Genomic DNA, 26,514 nt, shown 5'->3' on the forward strand with positions numbered 1-26,514 from the left:
CGGGTGCAACCGGCTCGTCCACCAAACCAGTGCCTGCATTGAACAATGTGTCCATCGAGACAGTCTTTTGGTCAGTGGCAAGCAACAGACATGCTACAGTGGTCCAAATCACTTCAAACTTCCCCACTGAAGACACATCTAATTCCACTCAAACAAGGTCCTGGCACCTATGGTGTCCTATAAGGTCAATCTTTTTGTGATATGAATAGAGCGGGCACATCAGTTTATTTATCACCGTATCATAGGGAAGAACCAGCAAGAGAGAAAGATGCAACAGAATATCATAATATACTTTATTAAATATAATTTATTAAACAGCTGACGAAAACAGCTTGCACAACCAATGGCAAATACAATGGTCACTAATCCACCCCGATTAAGAGCTTCTTATGAACATCTGCAGCAACAGAAATAAAATCCAACATTACAAATATAATCTGAAGTAACACTGTCTGTTGTCAGTTCTACACGCACACAAATACAGAAACTAGGCCAGGGAGATGAGCATAAGCGTACATGTATCACAATCTTCATCTCTAACCATTAGCTCATACCTCATCTCAGTCCACCGTGGACCCTGTTTCCAAAGCTAACTCATGAGTTATTTACCATCAGTCTAAAGAGAGAGCCACACATATCTAACTCTAACTCTCTCACGAGTCTATATAAAAGTCTTGTTAAAGACACGCCCACTTCAGAGTTCGATGACAAGCTTTCCTTCATCATCACTGCTGCTTGTGTCCGCCTCCTCCAGGTTAGCCTGGGCAGCTCTGTGAAGAGCCTGCAAGGTCTTCGGTAGACCTGACCCAGCGCTGTTCACCTCCTCCTTGTTCAAGCATGAATCTGCAGGAATCCAATTCAAACATTCCTCTCCATCTGCATTCACACTGGAATCCCCGAACAACGAATTCTGACTCAAACTGAAATAGGCTGGTTCCAGGTCTCCTTTTGAAGACCACTGCGTAATGTTTTTATCCTCTGCACCAAAGACTGGGGCCGGTGTGAGAGAGTCAGCCTTTTCCCTGTTATCTATGTTCTGTGATGGACCCTCTCCGTACCCTACATTCATGGTGGGTCGTTCTTCCTGCAGCGAGAGGCCTTGTGTTGTTTCCAAAGACCTGGAGTTCCTCTGTAGTTCAGCCTCCTCGTGGCCCCTAGCAACACACTTGCTGTCCAATGAGAGGGCACCCCTGGGGAGTGGGCGGGCTTTGTGAGGCACAGCAGGGAATCTGACTGTAGAGGGAGCAAGATAGGATCCTTCCCTCTGCCCTGGAGGATGGGAGAAACCAGAGGCCAGACTCAAAGCCCTGTGGCCCCCCATGTGGGAGAGAGTACTGGGCAGGGAGCTGGTATGAGCTGGCAGCTGGGAGAGATGAAGAGGTAGAAGGTGAGAACCCTCCTCGCTCACATTTGGTTTCTGGGATGCGTCCAGCTCCTGTGAGGAAACAAAATAGTAGACTTTAGTAAGCCTCACAGTCCCCAGTGTATACTTCTTCTTCCTCTAGGGGAATTCAGAATGCATAAAATAATTGGATGGTCTATGCTTGCATGCCAGTGAGATGCTGTTAAAAGCTATATAACTGCTATTGCGTGGTTTTGATGCTTGCTTGCTTGCGGTGTGGATGATCACAAGTTCTCTCCAAGCCTCTGCAGATGGATAGCTGGTAGACAGAGAGGATTGTTATCATTTACTATGATACCCATCTTAAGTTAATTTGCATGGTGGTTTTAAAATATGAGCTGGCTGCATGTTTTTTATATCTGCTCAAGAACGTGCCTATAGGCTCCATGCCCTGCTGCCAGACCATGAGCAGACATATGAGTGTAATGCACTTCACAGCAAAGAAGTGCTCTTGGCATCCCCTCAGTCAAGAATACATTCCCCCTGGTGTCTGAATAAAGGGTTTAGTGAAGTACCTGGATTGAAACAGGCACTGTAAAACAAGAATGATGGCAGCCCAGTGCGGAAAGACTTGAATTTTTCTTCAAATCAGTATTCATGAAATGTTGGGGAGATATAGAAATGCCAAGGATCTATCAGAAGAAAAGGCTGGCACATGTGAAGGGTTCTGCTTTCCACCGCACGATAATTACACTGTAAGCAGAAAGCGAGATCAAAACGATCCAATCTAGCAACTGAATGTCACAAGAGTTTAGAGTACCATTCATTTAATGGTGGTATACCGATATTGCCCCCCATTAACATTGAAACCATAGAAATTCATGAATGGGTGTATTTCACACCAATTGATGTCATTTAAAACACCAAGCATTACCGCTGAGTGGCATATATGGCTCAAGGTTTTCCACCAGACGGTTTCGTGCATGGATATAAGGCTGAGTTATGACTGTGGAATCTGCTATCCCCTGTTTAGCACCAGTGACTGTCCTGTGGTATTGCTCTGAATCCTCCTTGGATTGGGGAGTCACTTACTTGTGGTTCTGTGGTTACTACTGTCTGCACAGCAGCTGCTGTCTGCAGTTCAGAGTCGGAGCACCTCTCTGCTGCCTTCCCCGGGCCCCTTCTGCAGGTGATCTCTGCTGCCCCCTCTGGCTGGAATCTGAAAGTACCATCAGAAGACTGCTGCTTCTCTTTGCTACCTGTAGGGCAGAAACCCAGCCCCCCAAAATCCTGCGTTATTACCCTGTTAATCCTGCTCAGAAGAGACTGTCGTTGACTGCTGCCTCCTGCTCTGTGTCAAAACACACCACAGGCTTAAGACCTAATTCAATTAGCTTTTTAAAGCTGGGAAAAAGGATTTGGGGAAATTGGGTAATTCAATAAACTCGGCAGTATTTACACTGTTTGAATTTAATTTACATAGAGTTAATGGGGAGGTAGTAGATTAGAGTACATAAACTGAATAAAAGTCAATATTGATCCACATTCTGTTAACTTTGAATTTCCTAGAACGCTTTCTCACAGCTTAAAAGGTCCCAATGGATGTCCTCCTGTTTGCTTACACAGTATTCAGGGATGTCTGGAACAATTTACTGTACCGGTGCATCAGAAACTTAGCTCATATATCTTTGTACATGTTAAATGTTTCGTGCCACGCTACTGCTAGAAATGTTAGTTCTGATTGTATGCTATCATTCTAAAGATATGTTGTTTAAATATATTTTAATGAAACTGCATAAGCTGCTGTATCGATAACAGGCCAATGCTGAAAATGACACGCTTCATCTCAACTCTCTAAACAAAAAACTATGGAAGAGGCGACCATGCCTCACATCTGATACATGTACCTGTAGTATTATAGCAATGCTCCATTTGATCAACAGGAACGGTCAGGCTTGTGCCTCATGTAAATGTGTATTTCTGTGTTAATGTGAAGTCTGGCCCCTAGGTCTGACAGCTTTCAAACATCTACCAGACAGTTGTACTGTAATCCACGGCTCTAAATGATGCATCAATGGTAACAAAAAAATAAAAGAGAAAAAAAGAGCAAGCTATCACCCCAGAGATAAAGCTAATGCCCAATTGGAGTTCAATCGCTTTGTTCCTGAAAAGAGGTCATCTCAATAGCGCCCTGCCTGGTAAACAAAAGACATGGAATCTGTTCCTCGCAGGGTACAGAATATGGGTCTTCAGGGTTCCATAGCAAGAGATTCCAAGACAGAATACGGGTCTTCAGGGTTCCATAGCGAGATTCCGTGACAGAATACGGGTCTTCAGGGTTCCATAGCAAGAGATTCCGTGACAGAATACGGGTCTTCAAGGTTCCATAGCAAGAGATTCCATGACAGACTACGGAACCTTGCTTATGCTCTGTTTTGACTGACTCCACTGCTTGGATTAGACTTGCCGTCGAGGACTCTGGAGCCTCCTTGTTTACAGAGAGAATAAACAGTCATTATCTCCGGCTTGCTTTGACTCTGGATCCCCGCCAGGAGGTCGTCCCTGCAGCTCCAATGCGAGAATCTCCTTAAACTGGTACTGTGAAATTGCAGGTGCTGTATCTGTTAACGAATCATCACTGGTAGGATTTGGCTCACTGGGACGACCAAGTTTCAGGCAATAGCAGCCCCAAGGGATGAAGCCTGCCAGAAGTGATATTCCTTTGTTCTGGAAATATTCCTTTGCTTTGGAAAGGGGATTCAGGTGATACAACAGGGGTGTTATTGTCTGATAAGAGTTAGGTAAAGAACGAAAATTCAGCAAAACACCGCTCTCAGCATGAAACGAAAAACATCCAGAACCTGTTACCTGTTTATCACGTGGGATTTTTTTGTACAAGTTAAGGCATGGAATGGTGCAGGCAATCAGAACTTGGCAAATACAGACACCAACACCTTGTCGAATATTGAAATATTTTCTGCTGCGGGCAAAGCAGACGTTCCCAGTGGGAGTCGTGCGATTTCTCTATCTCTGTTTATTCTGTTTGTGCAACACACTTTCTTAATAAATGTTTTGCATTTAGTGAATGAATAAATATGTGTGTAATATTATTAAACACACCCTTTGGAGATTACTAACTGAAGATAAGATCCACAGGTTGCCAGCACCCTTACCATGTTACCATGATGGTATGCCACCAAACCAGAAGCAAAAGACAGCCGAGAGGCAGGCTGGTTAGAGCAACCAGATTGGAGGCCAGCCCATTAACAGCTATCTTTAATTGAGTTATTTACTGTATAATGCCAACTGAGACAGTTTGTTGGAAGATTCCATTAAGATATGAGTTACAGTTCTTTTTAGCACAGATTGACACATAGCTAAGTACTGTATTACCTCTAGTGCAAAGTTGTTTTTTGTACAAGAAAAAGAAAACTTGTATGTTAGAGAATTCGTAAGAAGGCATAAAGGTGTACTGTATGCAGGAACTGATACATTATCTTTAATATGTTTGCACAGTCTCAGGACATCACCCTTTACAGGGTTATCACTTACAGAAAGCTATTTAACGTAAAACTGTCTTCACAAATCACATTCAAATGGACCATTCCTTCATTGTAATAATTGAAGCCTTCAGTCCAAGTCCAGCACATGCAATGTCACGTTACTATGGACCCTCTTCACAGAACTGATAAAAGAACAGATTTAAGAAATGTAGTTTTGAGGAGTGCTTTTATACATTCTCATTGAAAAATGAGAATAAACCAATAAACCCTCACTATGAGGATGTTAGCTCCTAAGCCATCAAGCAGTACAGATGGTGACCAGTCCTCGCACAGGAACATGGAGAGATGCGACACGCTGCATCCAATGTGTTTCAGTTTGAAATCGTCTTGTTTGTTTATCTTTTGGTTGAAATGAGTGAGTAGATTCTAATCTGCACCTGCTTCAGCTTCTCTAAGCTATGTCTAAAATCCCTCCTGGATTTCCACTCTGTATCTATTTCCTGTGGCCTCGGTTTTCACAGCGCTGCATGCAAGCTTCTAGGAACTCCATGAGCTTGCAACTTGTGTACAAGCCCTTGTTCTTGTGGCAAACAATGGGGTCTCATCTTATCTGACCCCTGTATCTTGATGTAGCTTTTGACCCGTTTTTGATTTGTCACTGTGTCTTCTGTCTGTGACCTTTGACCTGTGGGCAATTCCTCTCTAGGGTTTTGTGGGTTATTGGCAAACTCTCAAACCAGCCCTAGACTCCTGTATGTCACCGCTGTCTAGATCAAACCACCTTCAGCCCGGGGGAATTGCACACTCTGTTGTATTAAAATCCCAGTGCCCCACATTGAAACCGCCACGCACAGTCCTCCTCTATCTTATTAAAGTTAATTGACCCTGGCGTTGAGAGGTTGAGATCGCTGTCCTTTCCTCCATTGTCCTGCTTCACCGATTCCTATGTGGTGCTGTATTCTTAGCATTAACCTTTAACACTGCTGGAAAAGTAATCTTCACAAAACGAGGGAAGATAACCCAGATAACACTGAAGCTTGTTTACCCTGGCATGAGAATTTAACAAAAACAGGGCTCTGTTTGGTTCAGCAGCCACTGTGTCCTTTGTGAAAAAATAACCAAGTACCTGCACTTTGAGATAAGAACTGCCTGTTAACCTACTTCCACATTCAATAGGAATCACTTAACCCCAACTCCTGGACAAATTCTCCAATAAACCTTTGAAAGGATCTTAAAACCAGCTGAAGCTCCTGCACTGTTCGTGCCCATAGCTTCTTCTGAGAAAGGATAGGGGCTACAATGTTACTGTCACTTGATGTCTGTAAATGAGTTAATGTAGCTTATAACGTTTTTGTGGTGTCTTCTACTGGACAAAGATCAGTCTTGTGCCATAATAAAATGTCAGCCCTAATTTAATGACAAAGGGAAACATAGGTTTCTACTTCATAGTTTCCAAAATATTGCTAATTGACTCCATATAATCACATGACATTGTGCAGCATACCATGTTGTACCCATGCTTGTAGTATGCATTTACTGTGGCTGGGGGAAATATCACAGACAAACTGATTTAGCCGGTAATGCAATTTGTGTTGTTCTTTTTTTTAGCATGAAACCAGCTCCTGATACCAATCAACAACCTTCAATCACTAAATCTCAACCTCCTTCAACACATACCCACCATACAGAGTGAGTGGACTATTCCTCTTAGTAAAGGATTGGGGGGAGTATGCAGAAGAGTGTAGCAAAGTGCTTAGAGCTGAGTGAAGGAGATACTGATTGTGAACCCTGTTAAATAACCTGCTGGTTCTGTGAAAAGCTGCATTGAATGAACTGCCTCCTCCACTCGAAATGCAGATATAAATTATGTAGGCAGTAGTAATATGGTCCTATTCCTCCCCCTTGTGGGTATATATAGTGCATCAAATACATATGTTTCCTATATGACTTACTATGATATTAGTCTACAAATCCCCTGCATAGAAATAATAACAGTGCTTTAATGAGAACACTGCCTTCTCCTATTGAACGGTAACTTACCCGAGGTTAGTGTTTGGAGAAGTCCCCCGACCGGTTCACATTTTCTGGTCGGTTCCTCTTCATCTGCCACCTGGGTACTGCGACACAGAGGGATTTGTAGAGCTTCCTGGAGAGGGGATTTTTGCAAAACTGTTTCCTGCAAAACCAGTTTTGCTTGCGGACCCCATTTCATTAAATGTGAAAGTGCGCCCGAGTCATCCTTACCCTGTGCTAGGAAGAGCAACAGGTCCGGATTCAAACTCTGGTCCGGTTGGGGTCCGCCCACCCCTTCTTGAACATCAGTATTGGCCTGGGAGCTCCATTGGGCTGAGACTGTCTGATTGATTCTTAGGAAGGGTTCAGGTGAGGTGCAAGCTTCCAGCAAAACAGCCCTTGCTGTGTTTTCCAGCTGTGGCACATGGGATTTGGGTCTATGATATTCAGTGTGAGGCGAGTGTTCCTGTAACGTGCATTCGGCAGCACTGCCTTTCTGGGAGACGCAGGATGGGGCCACCTGTTTGAATCCTGGCATGGTCCGCGGTGTTGGAAGAGGCAAGTGCAGAGTTTGATTGAGTCCCTCGAAAAGTTCATTCTGGCAAAAAGCTTTGGAGTTCAACTCATTTCCAGGGTTGTTTTCCAGTTCTGTGATGCTGGGTGACTGCCTGTTGTTTATGACTTTGTGTTGGCTAAGAGCGCCTTGTACAATACATCCTGGATTGCTTACTCTTGGTTCTGTATCAGACAAACGCGCATGACTAACTGCCTGGATGAGTTTGTGTTGGCCCGAAGGCTCCTGTAAAACATTGTCAGTGTGACTGTCTGCATTAGCTACTGAGGGAGAAGTCTCACTGAGCCCCTGACAAGATTTGTGTCTTCCAATTGAAGCCATCAGTAAAACAAAGTCTGTATTACTGTCCTGTTCTCCTGTGCTTATGAGGAGAGGATTAGCCATTATTGAGGCTTTCTGAGGAACAATGACAGCATGGGAATCCTGTGGGGATTTACAGGATGGGAGAGTTTGACTGTTTATGAGCATTAGGTGGTCGAACACTTGACATGAAACAGGCTCTGCATCGTATTCTGGGTAATTTGTACGAGCTGTAGCTTCCGAACTTGATCCCTGAAATGGCGTGTGTTGGGAAGTTTCTTCTGAAATATCATCCTCAGCATGCTTGTTTTTACCTAAATATTGACGTGAAACATCTTCCGTATGTCTGTGCTGTGGGTTTGTATCAGATGAAGAAGTCTGTTTCAGTTCCTTGAAAGATTTGTTGCTGCTGGTGGAGTCTGGTGAGACAGGTCTATCACTGGCATTGAGTTGGTCTGTGTTAGATGTGCCATCCTTACTGGATACTTGGTCATTTTTCTGTTCCATAAATTCCTCACGTGAAACAGTGTTTGTATGTGTGTCTGGTTGAGCCTCACAAATTTGCTTTTTACAACAGCCCCCCACTTCAGCTTCCTTAAAGCTCTCTTGTTGCATGTTCCAGGATAAGGGTGTATGATTCGGGCAATTTAATATTTCTTTTTGATTAGAAGTTAGTTCCAGGAGTTGCTGAGAATGATCCTCATTTACATGAATATTATAGGGAAAGGATTCCTGAGTTTGTATTTGGAGTGGCTCATTTGATTTACAGATCTTATTTTTGGTGTCACCAATGGATTGCTGTGTAAGTTGGGTGTGGGTAAAAGTTCCCTGTGTAAAATGTTCTGCTAGTTGGTATTCAAAATAGGCAACAGTTTGATTAGAAGATTGAATGAGAAGGTTGTGAATGGGAGTTTCTAGGCAAACAGTTTTTGATCCACTTCCCAGTTGACTCAGAACCTGAAATGGTTCACATTGCCCAGGAGCTTCCAGTAACTGCATTTCTTCAGTGTGGCTGATTGTAGAGATTGAGACTTTCTCAGTGTGGTCATCCTGTTGGACTGAATGTAACATTTGATTCTGCTCTTGGAATAGAGTGTTCCGGCTATCTGGGTTGCAATCCCTTGGAGCTGTGCAGGACAGGAGAGTCAAACTTAGCCCCTCTGTGTGTTCGTGGTGTGTGGAATCCTTTTGTGTAAAGCATTCTCCATTGCCCTCGTGTTGGTTTCTGTGTGGCGAGAGCACCTGGAATTGTGAAGGTTGGTGTTGACTTGCTGATTGCTGTAACACGGTTTCTGCGTGGGCTGTAGCGTGGGAGGGAGTTTGACCTGGTATCTCGGCAGGCTGCTGCTGTTCCAAAGCATCCTGTAATGGAGTCCCTGCACAGACTTCCAGTGAATGAGTAAGAGTTAGTGGAGCATCGCAGACAAAGGGAATCGCCTCCTTCTGATAAAAATGTTTCTGTGAAACACACCCTGTATGGCTGTCCTCATGGATTCTACTGGCCCATTGGGGATTGTCTGATAAAGCTACCTGATGGAAACCCTTTATGGACTTGCTAGGACCGTCCTGTGATACAGATCCTGCTTCTCCTGACTGGTTGCTGTCTGGCAGTTTTGTCTTGCTCGCCCCCTGCTCTGCCTCAACAACATGGGCAGGCACGCTTAGCCCTTTCACACAAACACTGGTAGGCGTGCCACACAATAAAGAGTCTTCTTGTTTTGGGGACAGAGGGTTATCACATCGACTTTTGTTAGGAACCAAGTTGCTGAAAGATGTTACAGGAAGATTCAAACAGGCTGTAGTGGCTGTGAGGGCAAGGCACTGTAACGTGTCTTCTGTGGATCTGGGGAAAGCATTTGAATGTGTTCTTTGACTGCCCTCTTGAGGCAGTTTGAGTTGATACATTGGGAGAAAGCTAGGCTTCTTAGTTGGGAGAGGTGCAGATGCTTCTATCTTCGTCACAGTGTCTTGTGCAGGGCTGGTCTCCTCGTGTTGGGCTGAACCTGGGTGAAAATGATGGCTAATGAGGCCCTGATAGTGAGCTGGTTCATTTTCTACCCCTTCCATGGACACTCCCTCATTCTTTGTATCACATGTTGTTCCTAAGGAGTGTAGTATTTTATTTTGTCTAATTTCTGTCTTGCTGTTCAGCCACTTCAGACTAGAGCAGCTCTGTGTCCCATCCCTACAGCCGCTCACTTCTACCGGAAGACCTCCAGTGGTAATTATCCCATCCGTCTTCTTCTTCTTCCTGTCTGATGGAAGGTGACTCAAAGACTGACAAGATGTATTCTTCCTGCTTTGGTCCACCTCTTTAACTGTGCAAACGTCTTTAGGTGCCCATGATCCCTTGATACTACTGAGCTCTGGGACCAGAAGGCTGCATTGCCTGACTAGGCGCTGGTGCTGTGAGTTTGCAATCCCCTTCTGCTGTGGTTTCTGGAAATAAACAATGGACTCGCCACTGCCTGTGTCTCGAACAGAAGACACTTCATTGCTCGGAAGAGCAGATTTTTCTCTTTCACTTTGATTGCATGGTGTTGCTGATGTTTTATAGCAACACAAAGGCACTTCAGAATCTGTTCCATGCAGGGTAGGCAATCCCTGTTTAGTTTCAAAGCCAGGCACTTTAGCTGGTAGGTTAGGTGGCTGGTATATCAGGTTTCCTTGATGTGTTGATGCTCCGTTGACCCCCCCTGAACTGGCCGGTGCTTGAGCTGCCTGGGTCTCCATGCTCTTGTTTTCTTCTAAACTGTTGCTGGCTTCTGCGCTACCTGAGCTTTTTCTCACCCTGCAGCCACCACCAGAGAGCTTAGCATTCCTCCCCTTCTCCATCTGGTATAGTTTCCTGAAAATCCCGTCTCCATACATGTACCACTTGTTGTAGGAGAACTTTGGGGTTTTCTTGCGCCGACCTTTGCCCCCACTTGACTCGTTGGTTAAACCCGCAGGCTCCCCCTCAGATCCAAGGCTGCTCTGATTGGCTTCTTCTAGGGGGTCAGGAGGACAGGTAACCTCGGCTGCTGGTATGCAGTCCACAGCCACCTGCCTCACTAGTGATCTTGGGTGCGAGGCTTGTAAATCAACAGACCTTGCAGCAAAGTCTCCGGTATACAAATGACCAGAGCTGTCCTTCCCTCCTGAACAAGCCTCCTGGTGATAAAAGTTTTGCCTGGTGGCTCCCTCCAAACCCAAGCAGCTCCCACTGAAGGGCAGGGAGCTGCTCCTCGTAACAGGCAGGCGGTCCAGGCTGGTGGAGCATTGTGTGGGCACAGAGCTGAAGAGCCCCGGCTTGGATCTGCTGGTGGGCCTGTTCCAGCTTACGCAAGTGTTGGTCATCTTGCTGGCTTTCATGTCAAAGTGAAAGGAGTCCTTGTAGGTGTAAGGCATGGGGAGGTCGATGCTGCCTTGCTTGGAGAGCACCGTCTTTCTGGGCCGCACGTTCGCCAGACGTTTGTCGTCCACAACCGCGTCATTGTCGGAGATCAGCTTCGAGATGTGCTCTTCTAGTTGCTTCTTCTCCAGCTCTGATGGCTTGTTACTGGAACTGCAGGGTGCAGCCTCGGCAGGGCAGTGCATAGCAGCAGAGGGTGCTGTTTCTGCCTGGGACTCCATAGCGGTTTCTGGCAGGGACTCCATGCTGTGTTCACGCACGCTGCTGTTAGAGCAGGAGCCCCAGGATTGCTGCTCAGTGCTTTCTGAGTGGGACAGGTACCCGGAGTCCGTACTGTCGTGGCTCTGCGATTTCCCACTAGAGGCTCTTGGGTCCCACTGTTTTGAAAAAAACGTGGCTTCCTGCCTCTGGAGCGGAATGTGGCGGTTTGGCATTTGGGTAGACTGTCCTTCTCTCTCTGCCCTGGAGTCGTTCGTGGTGCCTAGCATACTCTGTCTTCCGGGCAGCAGTCCACACTCCTGAGCTGTGTTCTCCTGGTTTCCATTAACAGGGGCAAGTATGAGTCCAACCAGGGCAGCCTGATGCAAAGCCCGGCCTGTACATGACTCGACTTTGCCCTGTCCAGCCAACTCAAGTTGGGTTGAAGTTGTGGAGATGGGCGTCACATCACAAACAGCAGCTTCTTTATCAAGGCTCCCAGAGCCTTTGCTATTCCCTCCTTCGTAACCTCCAGCAAAAGGACTTTCTAAACTTGTCTCCTTTGAACTCTGAGCGCTGTCTCTGCTGCCCCCTTGTGGTTCAGAGCAGAGACGGGCGTGAGCTTGAGTGCGCTTGTGCTTGTAGAGGTTGCTCTGGGTCTTGAAGGCAACGCCGCAGGTGGCGCAGGGATAGGGCCGTTCACCTGTGTGACATCGGAGGTGCTTCTCCAAAACACTGGGCTTCAGGCAGTCCCGGCCACAGTGCTTGCAGACGTGCTTCCCTGTCGACTTGGGCTTCCCCGGAGGTATGCTTACCAACCCTTGACTATACACAGTCGGAAGCCCATTGACTAGGCTCAGGGTCAGGGTCGGCAGGAGCTGTTTGGGCTCTGCTTGACCCATCCTTTCAGGCAGCTGGGGGACTGAGAGGTGGATGGATGGGGTCTCCTGGCTGCATGCAGGCTGACACTGCTGGTACAGGGGCAGGCTGATGGTGTTCAGGTAGACTGTTTGCAGGGGCTTCTGTTTACTCTGCATTCCGTCTTCAGCAAGAGCCGTCGATGAGCTGCTGCCGGGCTGAGACAGGCAATCCTGCACTGAAGGCTCGCTGGAGGCTGGAGTACTTAAACATCCCTGTTTGCTTGTCTCCATGGTAACCAGTTTCTCGTGATGTTATTAGACCAGAGCACTAATTATCTGTGGAAGAAGCACACTTCTGTTAATTGGAATCTGTTAGATGAACGGTTGCATGAACAGTTCATATTATTAGTTATAACTCTCCAGCATATTGTTTTCATATTGCAAGTTATTTATGCACATTTGTTATTGACTGATGTATTATATGTAATAAGGCTGGAAGGCCTAGTGGTTAAACTGGGAGGTTGGGGATCAACATTACTGCGTTTTCCACATGTACCTGACATGACTGTGCTACTGTACCTGCTGAATTAAACACAAGGGCACAATGATTCTAATCAGGCATGGCTGTTTACATGCCTGTCTCTCTGATATAAAATATTACTGCGTAGGATGCTTTTCAAATCGACATGAAAGGATTTACAAAAAAGAGCAACCTCATTGCTTTTGCTGGAGTGGTCCCCACCCCGAAGCCCATGCTATGGCAACTGAGATGATATCTGCACGCCCATCTGTTCTGTGGTTAGGCAGTGCTTGCTGCTGTGAGTAAGCAGAGAGATCGGGGACCAAAGTCCTGTCAGAGACAGTAAACCCACGTCGTGCCGTTTGTAGTTAGAATGTAGATCCTCCCACAAAGGAACAATGGTTCAGATTTAATAAGCTATCCAGTGCAAACTTTGCACCATTTTCTAACAAACTGGTTAGTGTTACATACACTAGGAAACAGCTGTGCTATTATTATTATTATTATTATTATTATTATTATTATTATTATTATTATTATTATTATTATTATTATTATTAATATTTTAATTACCTTAAAATCTTGACCAATGTCTCATATAGTTCTTTTGGTGAACAAATAAACTAGGGCTAAATGGATTGTGTTACTGTGAAATGCACTAAAACCCTGAAGCAACATCCCCACAGTTCAGAATAACAGAGAGCGACGTCATCCTGTATCAAAGTCACATAAACAAGCTAGATGGAAGTGGCTGCAGAACATTAGCAATGAAAGTACAGATTAACTGTAAGTACTCTGTAAACTCTTTCTGCATTGTAACCACATTACAGTGTAGCTCTATAATATAGACACATGCTTTGTATACTGACATGCATGGATAATGTATAGCTTATGTATGACTGAACAAGTACAGTCAAAGAGTGCAAACAACTTTACTGCTACTCATTATCTCCTGCAGGCGTGCATCACCCAGGTGACCTACTTTCTGAAATATATAAAAGAGACAAACGTTTCTGCAACCTTAAGGACATGCTTCCACAGGTGTAGAAGTTGTTGAGAGTGTCAGAATTTGCACATTGTAAATATTCATGTTTGAAAGATATTTCCAGGTTGATCAGGCAGAAAGGGGATTACCAAATGATACCCTGTTGCCTCGTTCTGCTCCAGCTCTTCATACAATATCTCTAATCACCACCAAATGGCTGCACAGGACAGTGTTGCCAGCCAGGAGCTTTCTTGGGCATGACAAAAGAAAAGCAATCAGCAGAATTTTAAATGAACAAAGCTTCCAGTCTCTCTGATCAGTGCACCTACTTAAAAAAGCCATGATCCCTTGGCTAAATCCCATACGGGTTGCGAAAAAATCTCTAAAACCTACATAAAACAGGACATCCTTGAAAATGAGATTATATGTATATATATATATATATATATATATATATATATATATATATATATATATATATATATATATATATAATGTGTACTAGGTATATAAAACCTATAAGAAAGTCAAGTAGACAAAAGGCTTTTTGCCTCGTGCCTTCATCAGAGAGATCTATGCAAATACCAGATCAAACTTTCATCAGTGTACAGGATAGGGTTTGTTATCACAGTAAAAGATGAAGTTCTCTGAGACCTGTTTATAAAAAAAATCCTATACTCACCCCTGCAAGAAGTTCGGCAAGGTTCTCCCACAGCATCCTTACATCCAGGCTCTCCCCGTCCATTTCTGCCACCAGAGACACAGGGTGCCGCAGACAAAACTCCAGCAGGCAGCCGAGTCAAAGCATAACTGCAAGCAGCAGCAGCAGCAGCAGCAGCAGCGAGCTAACTTTTGTTTGCTGTTTTTTTCTGTTTCTTTTTTGCTTAAGGGAACTGTTGCTGATCTGAGAAGAAAAACACTGTCACATCCTCTATGCAAATCAGAAAAAGCGAGCGAGCGAGAGAAAGAGAAGAGAGAGAGAGGGAGGAGAGACTGTGGAGAGGAAGAGGGTGAGAGAGACTGAGAGACTTGTGCAAGTGTTACCTTGAAACAAAAGCATTTAGGCAAGTTGCTTTTACAGAGAGAGAAGCAGAAGGGAAACAAGTGTGACCACAGCACAGAACAGAAAGGGGAAGGAGCAGACAGGCAGGCATACCTTTAATCCACAGTACATGCAGGCAAGCATGAAAGCAGACAGAGAGGCACCTTATGCATCTAACATGTGAATCAGTGCCTGGTTCCTTAATACAGGGGTGCATGTGTGTGTACATGAGTGGGTGTGTTATTGGCTGGTGTGGGCGGGAACATCTCTTTTTTTTTTTTTTAACAGCTAAAATGTTAAAATTCAGAAATATTTTTTGGGCGAGAAAGTGGTTTGAACATTGCGATGGTCTTTAACCTGTCATACACTTGAACCAGGCTTCATTAACAAGATGGGATGGCCCAGTCTCAGCTCAGTCTGGGAGTTGGGTCCTAAAGGTTCTCTGGCTGCCTCTACCCTGGCTCAGGAGCTTGGTTTCAGGGAGAGGAGTGGGCTGACAGGGGGCGGCCATGGCCTGTGGCAGCGTGGGAAGTGATTTAGCGACAGAGGGAAAAAATAAATGTTTTTTTTTTTTATTACATTTTATCTTCATGCTCGGTGACTGCATCTCTGTGTACGTGTTCAGAAGTGACGAGTTTAGGACTGTACAGCGAGACCCAGGGGAAAAAAAAATAATGCACTAAAAAACTAAATACAAAAAAAAAATGAAATCTGAGAGCTCCTTTAGTTATTTCTTAGTTACCTCATTCATATTTTCCCCATTGCTTATGCTTCAGTTTATGCAGTCAATGTCATAAGAATAAAATGTATATATGGAGCAAAAGATCTTGAGCAACCTCTGATACTGTCCTGACATCTTTACAAACGGGAGGAAGTCACCTAATGAGTGGAATGCAAAGAAGGCTACCTCAAAAAAACACATTAGTCTATTAATTGATAAAACTCCCAGTGAAATACAGAAGGCACATAAAATGTTTGTTTTTTTTTTAAATGATTTTATTATATTTAATAATCTTCTTTAATACATCTTCACTCTGAAAGACTGGATGCTACAGTGCTTTAATCATATACCCAGCAACTGAATACTATCAAATAGGACAACTAAGCCATTGCAATTAAAAACCACACGTGCTCCTCCGTTGTTTTCAAATGTTATCTCCAGTAAATCTTGACTCCAGCTAGCATTGCTCATTGTCGATGTATGGCTTGTTTAAGTACTGCATGTATCGTTTAACTGGGTCAGTTTGGGTTTGGCAGGATGGCCTTGGAAATGAGGTCTCGTTCTCAAAGGGAATGACTTGGGTAAATAATCGTTTCGAATGGAATACATTTTCCAACCCATAAAAACTCAAATGTTTCCTTGTTACATTATATAGAGGATTTCATTAACTTGGGAACAACCAGTGGTTTCACAGAGTTAACGCTATTGAAACGTGTTGACATTAGCAGTCAGGGTTCTGTAACTGGGTTACCTCGGCTACAATGGGCTTTTATTAATGACTCAACAGATGTTTACCAGAGAAGTGTAGTGCAAAGCCAGCAACCTCCCACAGAATCCTGCAAATGTGCTTCCCCATCATTTAAACATGCTTTACCATGCTTACTTGGGTTCTGCTTTCTTCTTTGCAAGAACTATTCTTTGCAATGCCTCTGCCATGGTACTGTAAACCAAGGAACGTCTTTATTATATGGCTGATATGTCAATAGCAGTACCAATGAAAAATAAGACCTTGGTGTGGCCATTTTAACCGTATACATCTTGCTGCTTAGATGCATTTTGTAAAATGTTCTTTTTAAGACCTCAAACCCTTGTCAGTTTTTGACACAGCTGTGGCTTCAATAAATCTCTCAGTCTACCCTTCAGATATCTTTTCTAAATAAGTTACTGCCCCTGCAACACCAGCGGGTGGATGAAGTACAGCAAATGACTGCCTAGAATGTGCTACTTCTAACATCCACTAGGGGCACAGTGCTGCTGGGGGAAAGGGACTGAGGTCCTGTTGCTTTCTCATACTTGTTGCTGAATAGTTGCACTCAACAGAAGGTCCATTGCAGACTGTTTCTGTAACTTGTCAATGCCATGTGTAGGCCCTGTTTTAGCTCAGGCAACCAAAAAGATATGTATTAGGATTCTGCACCTCCAAAACTCCATAGCTGAACAGCATGTAGGAAAATTATATATATATATATATATATATATATATATATATATATATATATATATATATATATATATATATATATATAGTATATGCATACTGAGTAACAGATCAGAAATTGTTCTGTCCATTAGATAATACTGTCAGTAAACAAATTGTACTAATATGATTTTAGCTGCTGCACCGCTAAGCGCCCTGGTTGCCAAGGCAACCGAGGGCTTTTACTCTTCACCAGTTAAATGACAAGGCTTGTATTGTGCTGCCATAGCAACTAGAAACTCAGATTCTCAGATCAAATGTTTAGCTGTTTTTGTTTTTTTGCTGTACTCATGCTAAGTTCCTGCTTGTCAATGCCCGTGGGACTGTGTGTGAAGCAGCTAGCATGGAAGCTCACTTATCTACAATACAGACCAGGCTTTAAAATCAATTTCCTTTACATTTAGTTCCTGTACAGGAAGTGGTTTGAAACCAGGAGGCATCTGTGTCTTTTAATCTATAACGTTCTATTTGAAATGTTTTACATATTGAAAATGATATTACACATGAAAAGACTTGATTCTGTTCAAATAAACACCTCAGAATTTGGTGGTGCTGATATAAGAGGTTAGATTGCCAGGGGATTGAAAAGTCTTGTTAGATCACTTTTAAAGAGGGGCGGGGTGACATGATGCTAGCTGATGTTCTGTCTGGTCATTCTTTGGAGATTCCACCTGTAGGGTGATGTCCAGTTTGAGACTAAACGGGAAAGAAGATAATTAGTTCAACTACATGCCAGCGTGGTCAGATTCAAAAATCATTTGGATTCAAACTGCATTCCGTAATGAATCCAAACGTTTTCATTTGTTATTCATAGTGCACTTTAGAGACGCAAAATATACACGCAAAAAACTATTCTGAATAATTAAAAAAAAAAAAGTTCAATTAATTTGCAAATACAGTTTAAGCCATATGCAAAATGTCTAGCATGAAGTACAAAAGGTTTTTTTTTTTTTTTTTTTTTGCATATCAAAAGCATGACAGCACCAGATTTAACCTGAGTAGAAGCAATTTAAATGAGAGATTACATGCAAATTCATCGCAATTGTTTTACATCAAAGAAGAGCTTCAAGACACTTTCGATTTTAACTTGAGTTCAGCAGTAAACACTCACTCGTGTGTTCTGAACTTCGGCTTACTCAATTTGAAACGATACGTCACCTTGGAACAAGGAACATTGTCAGAAAAATAGGGGAGTGTCTGGCAATTAAAAGTTTCTTTTTTTAAAGCAACTATCATCTCCAAGCAATCTATCTACTTGTTAAAACACGTTATATCGACATTGAAACACACCGTAGTTCTTTTTTTTTCTTCCTTTGTTAAAAAAAAATGGATAATTACTTGTAAAGGTATTGGTATGTTCGATCTGACAGAAGAAACATGGCGGCGACAGTTTTGGGGTGCAGAACTCCTGGCCTCATTCATTTTGTGATATTTTCCTGGTATGTTTTCACGGTGTGGCACAACGTTTCTATCACAGCCTCGGGTAGGCATCCTGGGACACAGTCGTACGGCGGAAGATGGAAGTATCTGACGTTTCTTGATCTGGTCGGTGATATGTGATTTGGGTGCTTGATAAATGTCATTGAACTAAACAGTCGTGTAGTCTGAGGGTCTGTGTAGCCGGGAATAGATTGTGTCTCGTAGTACTAATACATGTAGGAGACATTGAGAAAGTCCTGTTGAGAAAGAACGGGCTGTGGAGCTTTGATTAGCTGTGATCCACGTGGTCGCAGAATGCCCTCTTTAACGCCGGAGACACCAATGGTGCTGTAACCCACCCAGTGTGAATTCGAGGAGTTATTAATGAACTCCCTTAGAAATACTTCTATTAAAATAAAATATAAACGTTTAGTGTTTGTGCTCAGTTGTACTTTCTTGATAGTGAAATCGATATTACTGCAGAAATGTTAATGTGTTTACCCCCCTTGTGTGAAATATCCTGTTAGATAGGGGAAAAAACCCCACACCATTGGTTTATTCGTGCTTTCCTGGGCATTAAAGTGTAGCAATTGACCTTTCTGGACTCCTCAAGTTAAATCAGTTAAGGCTCTTTGCTTTCTCATAATGGCCTGAAGGTACAATACAGTAAGACTTCCATGACATATGAGACCATGTTAAGCGGTTTTTCTTTTGTTCGAGGTGTCTGAGCTAAATGGGTCGTTATTATCAACGGGTACTATTCTGGTTAAATAAAATACTTTTTTTTTTTTTTTTTTTTTTTTTAAATGTATGTTGCTCTCTGCTACCCCCTACAGTTCCTGCAGACAGCGTTCTTTGGTCTCTGCATCCTGACTGATGTGACCCGTCACTTCTTTCCAAAATTGGGCCGCGGGGGGCCCGCCTCTTTCCTCACAGATTTGCGGGACACCATCCTGGCAGTGCTGGCATTCCCAGTGGGCTCCGTGAGTATTAGCTAACACATTCACTGCACCTGTGAGGGTGTTAGTAAAACGCCTGATTTGACACATGAAGAGCCCATTTACAAGCTTCTAACACGTTTTTGCTGTGTTCTGGTTGGCAGTTTGTGGTCCTGTCCTTCTGGCTGCTCTATGCCTATGACCGGGAGCTGGTCTATCCCAAATTCCTTGACGACATCATCCCGCAGTGGCTAAATCATGCCATGGTAAGTAGTACATTACAGTCCTAGCATGCACTGCAATTACAGGCAGTGTGCCAGCCAAAACATTCCAATCAGAAATAAAGACACGTGTTCACCCGTTGAACTGCTTTAAAATGTGTTCTCAGGAGTTAGAAGGCTTGTTGTTTGATTATGCGGAGCAGTGAATGGGTCAGGAAATAAAGCCTGACTCTCTCCCCCCCCCCCCCCCCCCTCTCTCTCTCTCCCCCCTCTCCTCTCTCTCCTCTCTCTCCTCTCTCCCCTCCAGCACACTGTAATCCTACCCTTGCTCCTTGTGGAGCTCTACATCATACCTCATCGCTTCCCTAGCCGGAAGAAAGGCATCCTGGGACTGACCTTGTTTTCTGGACTCTATATGGCCTGGTATTTATTTGCTTTTGATCTGTTTAAGTTTTTTGTTTCTCCTGCAGGGCTAGTGTTCTGTGTGAGCAATAGAAAAGACCCCCTTTAGAAATATGAAGACGTTCTATCTGAGGCCATGTGTTCTTAACCCTGCCTCTCCTTGTCTCTCTCTCGTTCCTGCAGGGTGTTTTGGATTCACCACGTCTCTGGAGTCTGGGTGTATCCCATCCTCGGATTCCTAAGCCCCCTGGGACGGGGTATCTTCCTGGCAGCTGCCTCCCTAACCATGGTTCCCTTGTACTTCCTGGGAGAGAAACTCAACACACTGCTATGGGGTAGGTGAACTCTAGTCCGGGTTGGAAATAAGACTCCTACTGCATAGCTGTTTCACCCATTCCAGGTTTTACTACAAGCTTGATTAGCCCCAGTGTACAGGGAACAAGCTCAGGTGTGTCTTATTAAATAAAGTGTTAGTAAAAGCTGTTCTCCGCTTGGAGCAGGTTGCTCAGGTCAGCTGGTACTGTATTTGTGTATCTCATGATTCATTAAAGCAGGGTTAGGGATGAATGTCACTGACATGGCTTGTTTTTCTGCCTGTAGGACCGCTGAAGAAGAAGAAAAATAAGTAAGGCTGTTTCTTTGTCCCAGAGAGCTGCTGGTTTCAGAAGATTGACTTCAGGCTGCACTGATCCTGTGCTGGGATCTGAAGCTCACTGGCACGCAGGACTGTGAATCCTTGCATGAACTGAGGAAGAGAACACACATTCTAACTGCTATCATAACTTTAATTAACAACAGAACGACCACCACCCGATGAATAGGATGCGTTCAAAACACTTTGTTTTACTACAGATCCCAAACCCTGAAGACGATTGGTTTTATTTATTTTTAAGGACCATTTTAATATCAGCTGGATCTATTTCAGGACCATTAGGATGTATTGCATTATAATATGAAGGGATTTATTTGGGGGGAGCACCTTCCTGCAGATGCATAGGCACAGATTTTTTTAAATTTTTTTTACCTGGGGTAGGGTAGTCCCGGATTAGTGCTAATCAGGGTCTGTGAAGTCAGTCCTTATCTATCGCTCTTTTCTTGAATTGTATGACACGTGTGTGTATTGAAAGGAAAAATAATGAGTGTTAGTCCAGCCACTTATTTGTTTTGTATGTGTTCTACCCTCCACCGTTGTGATCTAGACATCAGTAAAGTGCCCTGCAGATGAAATATAATTGCAGAATAATGTAATTTAAAATAAAACACTGTGACATTGTTTACTAACCTGTATCTCTGTGTTTTCTGATCATAAGGACCCTGTCGTCCTGTTGAGACAACTGGTGGCACTTTCAGTGTCGTACCTTTCTATGTGATGCACCAAAAATAATTCAATGTTCTTATTTAACCAGTTGGGATTAATAGTGTTTCGAATTACTCAAAAGCTATGTGGGTGTTTTCAAAAGTGTACAAAAAAAATAGCATTTAAGCAGTTAAATGAAAGTAGGGCTTGTGTGTGCTGTGTTTCAGTGCCATCTTGTGTTCGTAATGTGGCATAACTCCATGCCAATTTAATCCTGTATCAAATTTAAAGCGCCCAGCCTCAAATGCTGAACACAATACTACAAGTGAATCCATGTTAAACACGGGAAGGTGGCACCAACAACACCAAGTTCATTCCAAGGTACATCTTTTTGTTTTGGAAATACAGTAACGTGCATGGTGTGGGGCACGGATAAACCGTATCATTTGCCAGCTCTCGTTGCTATGTCCTTTCTCTGTTCTTGCCCCAAGTTAAGATGGCGCGGATGTCCTGAAAGGTTCACTAGTAACATACACATTATATAAGATTTATGTAAGCGTAGATGTTAATAATGCCCATGGCTATTTACCAAACAATATTATTAGACTCTACTAGCTAGTGAAAATAAGGGGTTACGCACGCTGTGTAAGTAGTATTCTACGTGTGCGTGCATGTGTACGTACGCACGCTGGTGAAGGACGTGTGGCGCGTGGAGAGGAGTTGCTGTGGGCGATTTCATCGATTATAGGTTTGTTGTGTTTTTATAATATCGTGTTTTCGGTTGTTTATAAATATGTTTTACTTGTTTATACTAGTGAAGACAAACAAGAGACGGAAACTGTAGCTATCGAGTTGCAAAGTTTTGTATGCATATTATTCCGCTTGGAGAACGGGGATTATGGATACAAAAAACACAAATAAAACACACATCTGCTTGGGTTTTAAATTCACGATTAGAGATAGACAAACCGGATCAGTTTGAATAAATCCACAGTAGACCCGAACTATATTCACGCTGTGCGTTAACTGCGTACAGTTAACATTCGTTGCTGATGTTTACAATACATTATTCAAACAGTCAGTTATCAGTAAGCAACATTGCTAATGCCAGCCCACAACGATGTTTGGACTAACTCGGTCTAAGTTAAATGTGTAAGGAAATATATTGTGTATGTTAAAATGCATACAACGTGAATTTGTTTTGTGAGTGGATGTGTTTTACTGCTTGCCTGATTGATTGTTCACCTGTTTGCGAACTCTGTTGTGACTGCGCTGCATTGCCCTGTGAAAGCGGGGTTCGTACACAGGTCTATTTCACAGGCGTTGTTGCCCCTATAATGATAATGTGGGGACGCTTAATTCAATAGATGCTTTCCTGTTTGATTCAATTTACCCGTGGGAAAGTGTGGGCTATTTATTATAACACATTCCGATTGCTTGCAGGAGTTCCTTGAAAAATGCACAAAAGTGCATTGATTCAAGCGACATATTTTTTCCATGAGGCGGCTACCAAATGCAGCATGTTACAAACACCTCAGTATTAGAATTTCAGAGATTGATAGTTTGAGAAAACTAGCAATTACAGTACAAGCACCATTGTTGTACTGTGGTGATCAGTATGATAATAAAAAAAACCTATAATACAGTTCAATAACTGGTGGCATTTTGTTGTGTACATTTTGTAACATTTCAAAGATCAGCAATGATCCATTTTAAGATCAAGTATTTCTTTTCAGAGAGAGTGACGCAGTGCTTGGGAGCCATGTACCGCCCGAAGGCCACGCTCAGAGACCGGCAACATCTCTACAGACTCATAATCAGCCAGCTGCTCTACGATGGCTACACCAACATTGCCAACTGCCTCATCGGAGAGGTGAAGCCCCCGACTGTGGTCTCGCCATCTGAGCAGCTGCTGCAGCTCGCCAAACTGGGTATGCAGGGCACAGACACTGCCCGAGAAATGAGACCGCCACTCCTTTACTTGCTTTGACCAACTGATGATTTCCAGAGTGGCACTAGTCCTGGACTGACTAATGTTAAGCTAGTTTAGGGGTACAGGACAGGAAAGCCAACTCACCGGCTGAAGCCGCCTGTTTCTGTTCTCTAACTTTTTTCTGCTTTCTTCCAAAATACATTGTATAGAAGCACAGTTTTAAATCAGGCACACACACACACTTTTTTTCTGTTGTTGTTCGTGTTAGTTACACTCTGCTTTGCAGTGCCTGCAGTGAAAGTCTGTGTGCTGTAATCCTCGTGTGTGTTTCCAGGGATGGAGAACGACGACACCGCGGTGCAGTATGCAATCGGGCGCTCGGACACAGTGGCTCCAGGCACTGGGATTGACCTGGAGTATGACCCTGACATGCAGACTATGTCCCCTGAAGCCTCAGAGTATGAGACCTGCTACGTCACCTCCCACAAGGGGCCCTGCCGCGTGGCGACCTACAGCCGAGACGGGCAGCTCATTGCCACCGGCTCAGCAGACGCCTCCATCAAAATCCTGGACACGGAACGCATGCTGGCCAAGAGTGCCATGCCCATTGAGGTAAGTCTCTATCTTAGGAAAAGGAAAGGGTTTGAAAAGAGTGGGTTCCTATGTGAGGAAATTTAAAACAGTGGGACAGTATATTAACAGGCATGTCAGTGACGTAGATCACCCTTCACTGCTGTCACATTGAAGCTATCAGTAGCAAAAATCCCAGCTGCTTGACACCCAGTTCTGCCATGCAAGTAAAATGCCACTAGCCGTGTGTTTAGAACTGAAGACCGTGAGCAAAGAGATCACAGGTTGAAACCTCAGCTTTGCCACATGACCCCAGGAGGAGAGACTGTATCCCTCAGAAACATTGTGAATGTGATTAAGGTAGATCCCTGATGGGAATGACGTTTGTGTTGCACCTTGTCTGATTTTTCTAAATGCTCATTCAGGTGATGATGAATGAGACTGCACAGCAGAACATGGAGAACCACCCTGTCATCCGCACGCTGTACGATCATGTAGACGAGGTCACCTGCCTGGCTTTCCACCCCACTGAGCAGATCCTGGCATCGGGGTCCCGCGACTACACGCTCAAACTCTTCGACTACTCCAAGCCCTCCGCCAAGAGAGCCTTTAAATACGTACAGGTACCCCGCTGCCTCCCATTGCCAGAGTGTTTCCAACTACCTTGTCGGTCCTCTCCAGAACATCTTGTTACTCGTTCCAGGGTTTGAGCCATTCTGGGTTTCCTGTGATCGTCATTATCACGTTACCTGCATATGATTGACCCCTTCCAAAATGAAACCACCTGCAGTTTTTATACAGTAGACTGATGAAGGCACTTGCTGAAACGTCTGTTTACTTGACTTGGTTTCTGCTGTTTAAGAATGTAACATTTTCATTTAACTCTTTCTTGTATCCCCACAGGAAGCAGAAATGCTGCGTTCCATCTCGTTCCACCCCTCGGGGGACTTCTTGCTGGTGGGCACGCAGCATCCGACCCTTCGCCTGTACGACGTCAACACCTTCCAGTGCTACGTGTCCTGCAACCCTCGCGACCAGCACACCGACACCATCTCGGGCGTCAGCTACAACCCCAGCGCCAACAGCTACGTCAGCTGCAGCAAGGACGGCAGCATCAAGCTGTGGGATGGCGTGTCGAACCGCTGCGTGGTCACCTTCGACAAGGCGCACGACGGTGCAGAGGTCTGCTCCGCCGTCTTCTCCAAGAACTCCAAGTACATCCTGTCCAGCGGCAAGGACTCCGTGGCCAAGCTGTGGGAGATCTCCACGGGCCGCCCTCTCGTCAAGTACACTGGTGAGGACCCGTTCCTTCTCGGCAACCGCAAACCGGGGGTTCTGATGTGTTTTCAAGATCAAGTCACCAGCAGTTTAATAACCAGCAATGTGTAGTATAATGAATGAACTACCAATACATTTTTATAAAATCTTTTCTCTTATGCGAACAATTATAATCCGCTTGTTCTTTAGACAGTCTAATTTTGTAATAATCCTAATATGTTGGGTGTATCTTCTGTAAGTAAAGGAAGCTACCCAGACGCTGAGACTGGGCTATGTTGCCATACTGGTCTTTGACAAGGAGAAGTCTGTTGCAGACCAGCCACACCTCCCCACCTTCCTATTCTCTTCCTCTTACCTGTTCTCTCCTCCCTTTGCAGGCGCTGGTTTGAGCGGTCGGCAGATGCACCGCACCCAGGCGGTGTTTAACCACACTGAGGATTACGTGCTGCTGCCAGACGAGAGGACCATCAGTCTTTGCTGCTGGGAGTCTCGCTCGGCCGAGAGGAAGAACCTGCTCTCCCTGGGACACAACAACATCGTGCGCTGCATCGTCCACTCGCCCACCAACCCCGGCTTCATGACCTGCAGCGACGACTTCCGCGCACGCTTCTGGTACCGCAGGACCACCACGGACTGAGGGGCAAGGGGGTGGGTGGACTTGGCGGGGCTGGGTATGGCACAGGGTCCAGGGGGGAGAAGTGAGTCTGAACTGAGGAAGAAAAAGGAATTCATGTTCCCTCTGCCCAGCAGCTCACCTTTTAACTTTCACAAGATTCAGTTACTTTATCGAAATCAATTGTTCCGACACGTTTATTTTTGACCTGGAAGGGGTAATGTGTGTTTTTTTTTTTGTTTTTTTTTAAAATCCTTGGTTATTACCCCTTTAAGTAGCTGGCAGCTGGAACACATCTGTGTCAGTTTATTGCTTCAATGTACTGTGTAAATTCTGTTTTTATTAAAGAATTCACTTTTTACAACGTAGCTTGTACGTCATTGTTAGTTTAGGGGGGGGAACAAATTTGTCATGGCTCTACTTTTGTTGTGATAGAGTGACAGGTACAACGACTGTGGGAGTAGAAGAATGGTAAGTCTGGTGAGAAGTGGGTGTAAATTAAAAAAAAATAGTAATAATAATAATAATTTGAGTGACCCGGTTTTCTGGATGGGAATCAGGATGGCTTGTTTTTGACACTGGGTCGAATAGAGAGATCAAAAGGTCCTAGCATCAGACCACAGAATAGATAGAAACGATTCAGTTCCTCGCACCACACAGAAGGTTCTCATGCACAGCTCTCAAACAGACGTGTGTGTGTGTGGTTTGTGTATAAGTTTTATTTTCTACCAGGGGGAATATCTCGAACGGTTTGATCATTAAAGATGCATCGTGCAATGCAGTGAAATGCATTTCAAGTATATATAAAAACTGATTGATGTAGAAACAAGTTATACTGTTTTGGAGCAAACGAGAGAAGTGTAATGTGAGTTTGCAGATAAAACTCCCTTATCTTGTCACTGCATGCTTTCTGG

At 44.1% G+C, this 26,514-nt stretch overlaps 3 protein-coding genes across 5 annotated transcripts; 2 read left to right on the plus strand and 1 right to left on the minus strand.

Annotated features, from left to right (window-relative positions):
• Positions 1-269: 269 nt before the first annotated feature.
• Positions 270-14,498, minus strand: LOC117428377 (uncharacterized). The gene is made up of 4 exons (XM_034907754.2): positions 14,372-14,498; positions 6,886-12,520; positions 2,435-2,601; positions 270-1,435 (listed from the first exon to the last, which is right to left on the minus strand). Exons 2-4 carry the CDS (start codon positions 12,473-12,475, stop codon positions 695-697), a joined length of 6,498 nt encoding a protein of 2,165 aa, XP_034763645.2. The 5' UTR covers positions 12,476-12,520; positions 14,372-14,498; the 3' UTR covers positions 270-694.
• Positions 14,499-18,067: 3,569 nt separating this feature from the next.
• LOC117433140 (androgen-induced gene 1 protein-like) lies at positions 18,068-21,190 on the plus strand. Its single transcript, XM_034055192.3, has 6 exons — positions 18,068-18,474; positions 19,185-19,331; positions 19,451-19,552; positions 19,815-19,930; positions 20,093-20,244; positions 20,510-21,190. Exons 1-6 carry the CDS (start codon positions 18,307-18,309, stop codon positions 20,536-20,538), a joined length of 714 nt encoding a protein of 237 aa, XP_033911083.3. The 5' UTR covers positions 18,068-18,306; the 3' UTR covers positions 20,539-21,190.
• A 270-nt stretch (positions 21,191-21,460) lies between these two features.
• On the plus strand, positions 21,461-25,964 carry LOC117429559 (cleavage stimulation factor subunit 1). Of its 3 annotated transcripts, none has more exons than XM_034049208.3 (6): positions 21,461-21,587; positions 22,943-23,137; positions 23,474-23,751; positions 24,135-24,332; positions 24,613-25,003; positions 25,365-25,964. In XM_034049208.3, exons 2-6 carry the CDS (start codon positions 22,969-22,971, stop codon positions 25,622-25,624), a joined length of 1,296 nt encoding a protein of 431 aa, XP_033905099.2. In that variant the 5' UTR covers positions 21,461-21,587; positions 22,943-22,968; the 3' UTR covers positions 25,625-25,964. The 3 variants fall into 3 exon arrangements, with proteins under 3 accessions (XP_033905099.2, XP_033905089.2, XP_058859923.1); XM_034049198.3 differs by lacking the exon at positions 21,461-21,587 and adding an exon at positions 21,708-21,954; XM_059003940.1 differs by lacking the exon at positions 21,461-21,587 and adding an exon at positions 22,242-22,358.
• Positions 25,965-26,514: the final 550 nt, after the last annotated feature.

Source organism: Acipenser ruthenus, chromosome 29, assembly GCF_902713425.1.
Source record: "Acipenser ruthenus chromosome 29, fAciRut3.2 maternal haplotype, whole genome shotgun sequence".
NCBI classification, from domain to species: Eukaryota; Metazoa; Chordata; class Actinopteri; order Acipenseriformes; family Acipenseridae; genus Acipenser; species Acipenser ruthenus.